Genomic DNA, 12,224 nt, shown 5'->3' with positions numbered 1-12,224 from the left:
GGACACGCCCTCTAAAGACCAAGACTGGCGAGGAAATTACTCAAGCATTTTCGGATATTCTCGCCCATACTCGACGACTTCCGAAGAACCTCCAATCCGATCAGGGAACAGAATTTTATAACAGAAAATTTCAAAATTTAATGAAAAAACACGAAATTAATCATTACAGCACCTACACGATTAAAAAAGCCGCCATTTGTGAAAGAGTCATTAGAACGTTAAAAGCAAAGTTGTACAAGTATTTCAGTTTACATGGATCATACAAATGGTTAGAAGCTCTACCTGTAATTACCGAGGAATACAACAATACAAGGCACAGTAAAACGGGATACAAACCATCTCAGGTCAACAAATCCAACGAAAAAGCTATTTTAAACAAGAGTTATAGTCATTTAAAAATTGCTGGTCCAAGAAAATATAAAATTGGTGACATTGTGCGTGTCTCAAAGACAAAACATTTATTTGAAAAGGCCTACACGCCCAATTGGACGACGGAATTATTTAAAATTGTAAAAGTTAAGATAACAAATCCTATAACGTATTTGCTTGAAGACATGCACGGTATACCGATTAGCGGGGGGTTTTACGAAGAAGAATTACAGAAAACATTAAACCCTGACATTTACTTGGTTGAAAAAGTACTTAGACGAAAAGGCAATAAGATGTATGTGAAATGGCTCGGTATGGACAGCAAACATAACAGCTGGATTAACGTTAATGACGTAGTTTAGGAGGATCTATCTTTTAATCCGCCGCGTAGCAATACATTTTTTGCAAAGAGGTTGTTTTTACCACAAGGAGTAGGGGAATATAAAAGAACTCATGCTTCAGTATCAATGTCAGTACAAGTGAACATGAGCTCTCAAGATAGTGGGTATTCTTCAGGTGGCTCTCAAGATAGTGGGTATTCCTCAGGTGGTTGTGAATTTAGCATCGATATGCCTAGCAACGAAGACTATAATCAAGAATTAGATAGAGCTTTGGAAAATTATGAGGCTGCCGCCAAATCAGAAGTTTTCTACCTGCTTGCAACAAAATACACGTTATCGGGCTATGAAGTACAATGTGGTATAAGCCCTGCAAGATCATTTTCGCCTGCAGTGATTTTATCTCAGCAATATAAACCAACCAGAATATCACTCAGCGCATACGAATGGTATTCCTTTATTTCAATCATTACACAACAACTAATTGATTTTTTCCAATCAACTGATGACCTCATGCACCCAACTTTTCCATGCGAAGAATACTGCACTGTTACCCCGATAGTTTACGATGATTGTAAATTCATTATTGTTAAGAAGCATGGTGTGGAGTACTATATGGATGAAGAAGAAGTGAAGCAAATTGTTGAACTTAACACTAGTGTGCTATCGCCTCGTATGCAGTTGTTAGAAAATTTGAACTTTTGTGAATATTATTATAATGTTTTAGATTTTTGTAAAAATGCTGCAGATAGTTTAAACCCCTTGCAAATATTGTATGCTTTTTGTTCTATAATGTCAGATGATATGACAAACAATGCTCTTAGGGAGTTCATTTATTTTTATAAAATTAGGGTAATTAATGATTTGAATAAATAAAAAAAAAATACCAATTTAGAGTTTTTATTTTACCATAATATATATATTACACACTATTTTACAATATATATACAAGAAAGAGAGAGATAGCAAGTGGATATTGTTATGCGTTTAGTACAAAAGAGAGATAGTAGCTTATGAACATAATTCGTCTCAAAAATCAATTTTTAAATATTTGCAATTTGTAGTTTTAATTCTCTTAGACAATTTACTTAGGATTGTATTCGCTATTTTTTGTAAATTGGGGGGAATCCATAGGGAGCCCCGCATCTTCGACACCCGCATGACATCACTTTTTCACAGTTCTTCACAATTTGTAGTTTTAATTCTCTTATACAATTTACGTTTAAACTGAATCGTATTTGCTTGGGAATCTTAAAATTCGCGGTACATCCTTGCTTGCTGTACCATCGTTCAATACCAATCACATCTTGAGGGAGAGGATGTTGCTCTCCACTTGGAAGCGTAAATGTCTTTGTATTAGCATCAACTACATCCCAATAAATTTTATTGGCTGCTATTTGTTGCAGATTAGCGGGAGTCCATAGGTCTGGTGTAACACATCTGTGAGACATTTCAACGTTCTTCTGCAATAAAAATCTATTCTAAAATACTGTAATGTCCCAATGGTAGGGTTCTAAAACTATTTGGAATTAAATATCTTTTATCGTCATAAGGACTTAGCGCAATTTTTGTTTGTTCTATACTATAGACGTTATGGCTATATGACCGAATGGAGTGTTGAGTAGCAGTTTGTTCCTTAAAAAAGAATCAATATTACTGCCTACTTCAGACTTCTGGTTCAGAATCATCAAACCTGTTATTTCTAGGCATTTCATGTAATGCATTAACGCAAGACTCGTAATCTTTTAAATCGAATAAAACTTGAGTAAAGCAACTATTGCACCAATAATATGGTTGCTGATATACGCATTCAACGATATCATCAGCATCATAAACTTCGTGAGTATGGTCGTAACGCACCAGTAAAAATTTATTTAAGGTCTCATGAGCATTTTTGAATGCAAAAAAACATGATTTACATACGTTTAGGCGATGCTGCTTAAGATAATATCCATTAGCCCATACACAATAACTGGAGTGTTCATCTTCAAATATACTCCCCCAATCTGACTTTCCTAATACGACATTTCTTAAATGTGACGGTATGTGTTTAGAGCAAGCAATAAATTCTATTCCTTTATATGAAGGAATAGGATCATTTTTAGCACTGCTTATCATCGTTTCCCATTTATATAAAGGAAATTTTTTTAATATTATTTTTGTTAATGTCCACGGTAAGGGGGACTGCTCGATGAAATATGATGCTGATACTGTTGTTTCACAGATTTTTTTGATAGACAGGTCGGTCAATGATGGAACATTCATCTACAAAAAAAAATCTATTCTAAAATACTGTAATGTCCCAATGGTAGGGTTCTAAAACTATTTGGAATTAAATATCTTTTATCGTCATAAGGACTTAGCGCAATTTTTGTTTGTTCTATACTATAGACGTTATGGCTATATGACCGAATGGAGTGTTGAGTAGCAGTTTGTTCCTTAAAATCATTTAAACAGTTTACATAATCATCGAATTTTATAACATTTTTTACTATATTATATTTAGTCCCTTTTGCTTTTTTAGTGATTCGACCAGATTGAACTTTAAAAGTATACATTTTTGATCGTAATCCCACAAATTTTGTCATAATTTCTCCTTTATTTTCATCTTTCATTACTCCTAAAACTTTTTTATTTACGCGAGGAATATTATAGATATTATCTACAGCGTAATCGGATGTATCAAATTTTGATAGATCTTGTTTTATTACTTCCTCATATGCATCATGACAGTACAGTTCATAAATAAAGCTATCGGTATCCATATACATTAAATTACATTTATCTGCGCCCAATTTTGGAAGCATATAGTCGTAATGAAATTGGTACATACATAATTTTGATATATCTAAAACAGTCATGCCAATGTATAAGGGTTTATTAAAAACTAGATCTGATTTAATCAGTTCTATAGCTACTAAATTTTCATTAAATATCTTTCTGCTATGAAACCTGGCACTAGAAATTAAATTTTTAGCACCATATCGCCCATTCCATGATCTGACTAGTTTTACTATTCTATGTTTCCTTATATTCTCCATAGTCTTTCCAAATACACTATTATTGGCCAATTTGTATAAATTTCTTCCAAAATCGTTCGTAGCTGCAGCTCTAAGTCGAGTATTTAATTCTATGTAGGGTCGCAGCCACGCAGACTGCTTAAATTTCAAAATTTTATGAATCTTTTTTAAAACTAACCCATTAGCCAGCATTTGTTTTAAATTTCTATAATGAACGATATATTCTTTTTTATTATAAAGTGTTGTCATTAGTTTAGTATGATTTGAACCCAAAGCTTTGCGGTGTTCGGCAGCGAATGGAAAATCTGAGTGCAGATCATGTAATTGGCGAGGATAGTCCAAGTCAACTTGTAACATGTACCCTACGGGAGAGTCATCAGGTACAGACATAACATCAATGTCTTTGGCATCCATCCATTCGAACCCTCCGTAGGGTAAGGGTTCTCCCATAGCCCACCCATATAAATTATTGACATCAAAATACATTAAGTATTTTGAGGGCTGTGCGGGGTCATAATTAGACATGTACTTATTATTGGCCTCCGACATTCTACCGCTACATACTGAAATTCCTCCACGAATTGCTTTCTCCATAAATAGTATCATGTCAACGTCACGCAATAACTCGAGGTTACACCCCACGTATTTCAACATACAATCCCAAGAATAACCGGGCATTGTGTAGTACCAGGCTGGATCTAACCCATAAGTTATAAAACATTTTTTGCGGAAAGTTTCAAAAACATCTGCTAAAAGCACAATATCGGTTTTTAAGTACAAATCTGAATATTGACCTAAATTTTCAATGTTAAAGGTATCCCAAACTATTTTAGCATGAGCATACTTCTCATCTGTAAGATTCGTATCGTTTAGCTTATTATAAAATGCCTCTATTGGAGGTAAATCGGTAATGTTTAATTTTTCCCAAGAATCAATAAAATCATAGCAAAATACCCCTTTTTTAGTTATTAATTTAAATTCATCGTCACTTAACCTGCTAAATTCTCGCTTGCAAATTTTAAAGTCATTTTTATTTAATGTTGAGACCAATTCATCTAAAGAGGCTCCTAAAAATCTTAATGAATCAATAAATCGAAATTTTATATTAGTAACAGCATCGTTAAGTGTAAATGAAATGTATTTTTCTTTATTGACTGGAAGTAGACTAATATCTCCTTTTTTGCTTAACTCTGAAATTATAAAATGACTGTCGTAGCCACTCATATTGTGAAAAATAACTGGGACGACAAACAATTTTTTGAAATTTAAATTACAGGCTTGGTGGGCGAAATTTCTGAACTCCCCCGTAAAATGGTCGTGGTCTTTAACAATGATATCTGTAGGAGAAAAACATTTTTCGCATATGTGACACCTTGTGGCTTTACTGGTACTCGGGTTTTCCTGCATTGGTATAATTTTCTTAATTTTCGAATGAATACTTTGAGCTAAATTTGGTAATTCATTAGCAAACCACTCCATGCAGTCAATGCCTCTATAACTCTTAAAAAAAGACAACTTTTCATCATAGCTACATTTTACATAGTATCCAGCACTATACGGAATATGTTTTTGATATTTTTTAGTACAACAGGATGTTTGGAGGTCTGTAACTTTTTCTAACATGCACTCAAAATCTGCATATATGACAAATGGCGTTGTTTGTTTATAAGTATAATTTTTAAAACTAACAGCATCATATTTAGGAAAAGACATTTTACAATTATTCTGCACGCGGAGATCCGGGAATTAATCCTTTAGACGCAGCTTGTAAACAACACGATATCGCTTATTCGCATCATACATCTCTCGAAGAACGTCACAAGGCCGATAAAGAATTGGAAGATAGGGCTTGGGAGCGATTCAAGTCTAAGGACGCTAGCTTTGGCGAAAAAAGTGCTGCTTTACTTGTAACCGGTGGAATGAAAACGAAAAGAAAGTTGGGAATGGGATGTCCTCGTCGTCGTGGAAGAAAGGGACGTTATTCTTTCAATCGGGATGTGGTACCTAAAATTGCAAAGTCCATGAAGAGAGGAGCATCGTTAAGAGATACTGCTTTGACAGCTGTACGAATAGCAAAATCGGTAATTAAAAAACTTGGTGGACGAAAAACAGTTGATCTTCCACGAGTGTTGCCACTAAAATCTGGAGGTTTCCTACCCCTCATACCCCTATTTGCAGGTCTTTCTGCATTGGGGGCTTTAGCCGGTGGTGCAGCAGGGGTGGCGAAGACTGTGGTTGACGCAAAGAACGCCCAAAAGAAATTGGAAGAGGATATGCGCCATAATAAGGCGATGGAACACATCGGCTCAGGTCTGTACTTGCGTAAGAAACCAAGAGGCGGATTCGGTTTGTATCTGAAAAAAAACTTCCAATAAAGCTACCCAATCGTCCGCTGTACGACTTAGAGATTGCGCATTACGCGAAAACACTTAAAATCCCACATTTTCGAGGTGTTTTCATGAATGACACTCTGCCTAGACACGGTCCTCGAAAACGTGAATGCGCAATAGTTAATCTAGATGCATCATCACACAGCGGAACACATTGGGTAGCATATAGAAAGATAAACAACGACGTAGAGTATTTCGATTCATTTGGTAATTTGAAGCCGACCAAAGAACTTGTTAAATATCTAGGTACACATACAAAAATTTTCTATAATAACCATCAGTATCAAACCTACAATCAAATCATTTGTGGACATTTATGCCTAAAGTTTTTATATAATGGAGCATATTAAAGGCATGGAACTGCTTCTGGACCATATGTTTCACAAAAAACGTTTTGAAGGATTCAGTGAAGAAGAACTAAAATTAATACCGCTAGATTATATTATACGAACTGTAGAACCTATAGAATTGTTATATATATGGCATAAATTGCCTGGGGAATATCGACAAGAATTTAACCTGCAGATACTACTTCCCTGCTTCGTGCATTACAACAGACCTGATTGGAGGACTCATTGTGATGGCCCACCCGGTTCTCAAGCATCTTGTCATTTATGTAAACTTGCTTTAGAACAAATAAAAAAAATGTGAATAAATTTGTTTTTTTACTGTATATAAACCTATTAATCTCTTGACCTGAATCAGTCATCATGTCGCAGTTGTTGAGAGTAAACAGCACGAATAACATATTCTCGTTTCAACCTCCCACACCGATCGTATTAGATCCGAAAAAAGATTACGAAATAGCTCTTCGATTTTTCCATTCTTACAACAGTATACCAAACATCGAAAATTGCAAGTTTTATTACTACGATGTCAATAACCGAGTGCAACATTTTGATTTCCCCGATGGATGTTATGAAATTATCGATATTGAGGAATACATACAAAAGAAATTGGGGGCTGCCAATACATCTAAACCTGACATGATATTTAGTCTAAAACCTAACCACAATACGTTGCAGTGCGAAATCTTCAGTCAATTTAAAATTTCATTTCAACCAAATGACAGTCTTGGTACAATATTAGGGTTTTCTCCCGTAATACTAAATCCTAGACAGACACATTCTTCAGATCTACCTGTTAGGATTATTAAAGTATCTAGCATACGCTTTGAATGCAACATTAGTACCGGAGCCTTTGACGGTAACAGACCTGCTCACACGCTCTACGAATTTGTCATACAATCAAATCCTGGGTACGCAATTGACGAAACCCCTCACAATTTGTTGTATTTACCTGTTGTGCCACAGCGTGAAATTACCAATATCACTGTGTTGGCTGTCGATCAAGAAGGACGACCTGTGAACTTTAGAGGAGAAGAGAGCACATTGGTGCTGGAACTTAGATCAAAAAGCAGATGGGATTAGTAATAGAACAATCTACCCAGAGAACGCCATTAGTTGTGCAACCATCTCAGCAGCAATATCTTAAACAATCTGCCTACAGAACACCATTAGTTGTGCAACCATCTAAGCAGCAACATCTTACGTCCGCAAACAAATTGTTTTTACAAACGTTGGGTTTTAAACTGAAAAAATGACTACAATGTATGGAAAGAGAGCGCGTTCAAACAACATCACAATGCCTCCAATATTTGATATTTATCGTAAGCCAATATTTGATGAATCGATTCGAAAGGCTGAATACCGAACTTATGCACCATTCATCAAATCATTCAACTGCAATGATATTGTCGAATTTAGCATTAATCAAGTTGACTCGTTTTTTGCAATGAGCGAAACCTTGTTATGCATTAAAGGATCACTCGAAATAACTGGAAATGGTGGCGTCAAACTAGCAAATAATGTGGGTGCCTTCCTTTTCGATTCGTGTACGTACAGCGAAAGCGCAAGGGAGATGGAAACAGTGCGGGATCCTGGCATCGTAAGTGCTGTACGTGCCATGACATGTTATACGCAAGAAGATTCTAATTATATGGTTATGGCTGGATGGAATTACCCTAAGGATCCAATTCTAAACGCTGCAGATCATTCATTCAGCATACAGATGCCTCTTAAGCATGTTTTCAACATTTTTAATGATTATCCATTGATTACGTGTGGTCGTCAAACAATAAGACTAGTTCGAGCTCGAAATGATAACGATTGCATAGTTATTACAGAAAAACAAAACGCTGACAAAACTACAACTGTTACAACCGCTAAGATTAACATTACCAATATTGAGCTTAGAGTGAAGCACATATTCCCCAATGATGATATTAAATTGGAACTCATGAAATCTATTCAACAAGATCAACCTATAGTTATTCCGTTTAGAAAGTGGGAATTACATGAATTACCTGCTATTACGAGAGGTGCCAGGCGTGAAGTTTGGGCTGTTAAAACTAGCACATCAGTTGAAAGACCTCGTTATGTTATTGTTTTCTTTCAAACCAACAAACGCGACAAGATTACAGCTGATCCTACTTTATTTGACAATGTCAACATCCAAAGTATTAGATTATCGTTAAATGGAGAATACTGGCCAAACGAGAGAATGCAATTGGATTTTAGCAAAACCGATTACAATGAAGCCTATTTTAACTATACCGAATTTTATCCTAGCTACATACATTCCCAACAAAAACGACCTCTACTCGATTTCTCAGCTTTTAAGAATCGTGCATTGTTCGTTATCGATTGTTCGAAACAAGAAGAAAGCATGAAAGCATCCACCGTTGACGTAAAACTCGATATTGAAGCGAATAACGGTTTTCCCGACAATACCAAGGCCTATTGTATTATTATTCACGACTGTGTAATGGAGTACTTCCCTCTCACCGAAATTGTAAAAAGTCTAAATTAGATGCATGAGGTGTCAGTAGTACACGAGCAATCATCATGAGAATAGCATTCGTAGATATTCAGGGATTCGTTGTGGATGGGTGGTTTGTTCCTAAAGAACTTTCCATTGAAATAGGTTATAAACGAAGTCATTACATCTTTTTGCCTCCGAAACCATTCAATGCGCTAAGTAATGTGGATAAGAAGACCGCATCATACGTGGAGAAGAATCTGCTAGGCATCCGGTACTCTGATGGAGAAGTTGAACTATCTGAAATAAATAAGATACTGCAAACCGAGTTGTTATATACAGCTGACTGTATCTACGTTCGAGGGAAACAAAAAGCAGAATATTTGGATAAGAAACGCCACGTTTTTGGAATTTTTCCTCATATTATTGATGTTTGCAAGTTCGATGGTACGCCTCGTGCTGCTGGAAATCTTGGTTTTACTGCAAACCCCCCATGTCATGCCGCTGGATTATTTTCATGTGCAGAAACAAATGTGAATCGCCTGCGTGACTGGTTTGTCAATAAAATAATGCCAATGTAATTTTTCTGTGTACAAAATAAATATTTTTTAAAGTTATGGGTTTTTTATTTAAACGCCTTATTTATTGATCAAGTCTTATATTACATGATGATTCAACCATGACAATAAGGCCTACGCGACATTTCACGAGCCCACGTGACGTTTTGACGTGACGTTTTTACGTGCTTTGACGTGACGTTTTACGTGACGTGCTTTGACGTGACGTTTTACGTGACGTGCTTTGACGTGACGTTTTCACGTGCTTTGACGTGACGTTTTACGTGACGTGCTTTGACGTGACGTTTTCACGTGACATTTCACAAGCCTACGTGACGTTTTGATGTGACGTTTTTACGTGACGCGTTGACGTGCTGTGTTCCTTTTTAGTTCTTTTAATAAAAAATTGCATTATGTTTTTTTATTTTATTTAAATTCCAAAATTACCAGCCGCGCGCTTCGTATCTACGAGATCCGCGAAAAACTTAAGGTACCGACCGCGCATCTGCTTCGCGTTCCGCGAAAAATTAAGGTACCGATCGCACATCTGGTATCGCGCACCGCTGCGCCGCTGTGTTCCTTTTAAGTTCTTTTAATAAAAAAAAATTGCATTATGTTGTTGTTTTATTTAAATTCCAAAATTACCGCGCGCTTCGTATCTACGAGATCCGCGAAAAAGGTACCGACCGCGCATCTGCTTCGCGTTCCGCGAAAAATTAAGGTACCGATCGCACATCTGGTATCGCGCACCGATCGATCAGCGCTAGAACGCCGTCACATCGGAACGCGCCCCATCGGACGTCGTCACATCGGAAAGCGCCCTTTTGACACTATGCCGCCATGTTTTTTTGTATTCGTTATCTCCCGCCCATTCCAACGAGCCGTCGTACGTTTAAATCGGACCAATAGCAGCAGAGATACCATGTTTCTCTCTCTAACACACATACTTTCCTATATCAGCTGTGACATCACATACCTCTCTCTCTAACACACAGAATTCCCTATATCTGTAGTGACACCCGTTTAGATCATCTACTACTCTGAGTGCCTGAGTGGTAGTCTAGTTCTAGTTCTATAGTTGTTGTGTAGTATTTTCTGTGTAGTTTGTGATTTTTCTTATTGTGCATTTGTATATTTTATTTATTTATTTTATTTATATATATTTACGAGCAAAGTAAACGATTCGTGTAAAAAATGCCAAAGCTATCCAAAAAAAATAAAAAAAAAGTAGAAATTCAAGAAGACTCATTACAGAGAAATGATGAAACTACTGATTATACCTCAAATTCAAATTCTGGTTATGGTGAAAATTCAACCAGTTTGGTAACACTGAGACGTGAAAAAGTTACAGCTTTGAGGAAGACACATAAAAATATGAATTGTGAATTTGGTCACTAAAAGATAAAAAAAACAAATGAAGAATGTTCATCCCATGGCTCCATTACAGAATCAGATATGGGTAACCAAGAAAAAAATAAAGAATTATCTATACAAATATTGGAAAACAAAGGTCTTGAGCATAATCAGATCAATTTGAATTTACGGATTAATTTGAGAAATTCACAAATGCAATCGAAAGATGAAGACGATTTTGAAAAATATGTTTCATATTTGACAAAAAAAATTCAACCGGCATTTAGAAATATATTAAAAACAAGAAGGTGTGAAACAGTTACAAAAACAGGTATCACAGTTGAAAAATCAAGAAATACTAATAGTCCACAATATAATGGAAGCTCTAGTATGTATATACCACCTGAAGAATCATTGAAGAAGAAATTGTCAAATTTAAGTGTTCGGGCTTCTAATGATTTGGAAGATGCTAACACAAATAGTGCAGATGAAAATTCGTCCCCAGATATAATAGATAGTTCGTATGATGATCCTGATATGAAAGATGCAAACACAAATAGTGAAGATGAAAATTCGTCCCCAGATATAATAGAAACTTCGTATGATGATGCAAATTATTTTGAGGTTTTCAAAAGTTTGAAGAGGTATATGCCTGTAGCTTCCAGACAAGCCTCAGGAGGAGTGCGTGTCTGGTTTGGACGTTCTGAAAGTAGTTTGATATGGGTATTAATACAAAAAAAAATTACATTTTATAATAATATATACACATATATACAGTAAAATATTACATAGATTATGCCGGTCAGTTTCCATTACGCACATTCACTCGATTTCCTAACCTTCCCATTGGAAACACTATTGAAGATTGTACAGCAAGGAATAACATGGACACACGCTTCACGCTAAGGTGCCCGTCATAGCGACTTTTTTTTAAACAGACAATACAGGCAACGGTTAAAGGTAAGTAACATGAAAGGAGAGACAGTAGGAAAATACAACTACGGCCCTAACATTTCGCATTCACGCAACACTGTTTGAAGAGGAGGTTTAAATTTTCCGTTTGGTCCGTTTGAAAAATTCCCATAAAGTTGATCTAATGGTTGGGTTACGACTGCTTAAATATAGGAGAGAAGCGACGTACAATGGTAATATGATTTTTTGTTGGAAGATGGCTTCAAATAAAAATTTTATTGCTTCTTGATTATACAGACACTGGAAAATGGCCATTTTTTCATTTTTCCAATGTTAAGTCGCGTATAACTCGACAACGATCAATTTCAGAGAAAAATCACGAGAGACCTTTTTTATTTATAATGACTCAAAGAATCTAAAAAAATTTGTACGAACTGGAAGAACTGATTTTTTGAATTAAAAAAA

At 35.9% G+C, this 12,224-nt stretch overlaps 3 protein-coding genes across 3 annotated transcripts in view; 1 reads left to right on the top strand and 2 right to left on the bottom strand.

Moving 5' to 3' along the window:
• Positions 1–12,224, bottom strand: part of LOC126889719 (uncharacterized) — a 632,478-nt gene that overhangs the window by 315,552 nt on the left and 304,702 nt on the right. The gene's annotated exons all lie outside the window — the stretch shown is intronic.
• LOC126889403 (uncharacterized) lies at positions 2,987–4,951 on the bottom strand. Its single transcript, XM_050657661.1, has 2 exons — positions 3,944–4,951; positions 2,987–3,865 (listed from the first exon to the last, which is right to left on the bottom strand). The coding sequence occupies exons 1-2, from the start codon at positions 4,949–4,951 to the stop codon at positions 2,987–2,989; spliced, it is 1,887 nt and encodes a 628-aa protein (XP_050513618.1).
• On the top strand, positions 7,726–8,988 carry LOC126889402 (uncharacterized). The gene has a single exon (XM_050657660.1). It carries the CDS (start codon positions 7,726–7,728, stop codon positions 8,986–8,988), a length of 1,263 nt encoding a protein of 420 aa, XP_050513617.1.

This window comes from Diabrotica virgifera, chromosome 8, assembly GCF_917563875.1.
Source record: "Diabrotica virgifera virgifera chromosome 8, PGI_DIABVI_V3a".
NCBI lineage: Eukaryota > Metazoa > Arthropoda > Insecta > Coleoptera > Chrysomelidae > Diabrotica > Diabrotica virgifera.
The sequence above is the reverse complement of the archived record's forward strand: the minus strand, read 5'-3'. Positions and strand labels throughout refer to the sequence as shown.

Coding starts and splice junctions, on each gene's coding strand:
- LOC126889402 (XM_050657660.1), top strand. CDS start 7,726: ATGTATGGAAAGAGAGCGCGTTCAAACAACATCACAATGCCTCCAATA.
- LOC126889403 (XM_050657661.1), bottom strand. CDS start 4,951: ATGAGTGGCTACGACAGTCATTTTATAATTTCAGAGTTAAGCAAAAAA. Junction 3,866..3,943: donor ATAATAAAAAAGAATATATC/GTTCATTATAGA, acceptor TTGAAATTTAAG/CAGTCTGCGTGGCTGCGACC.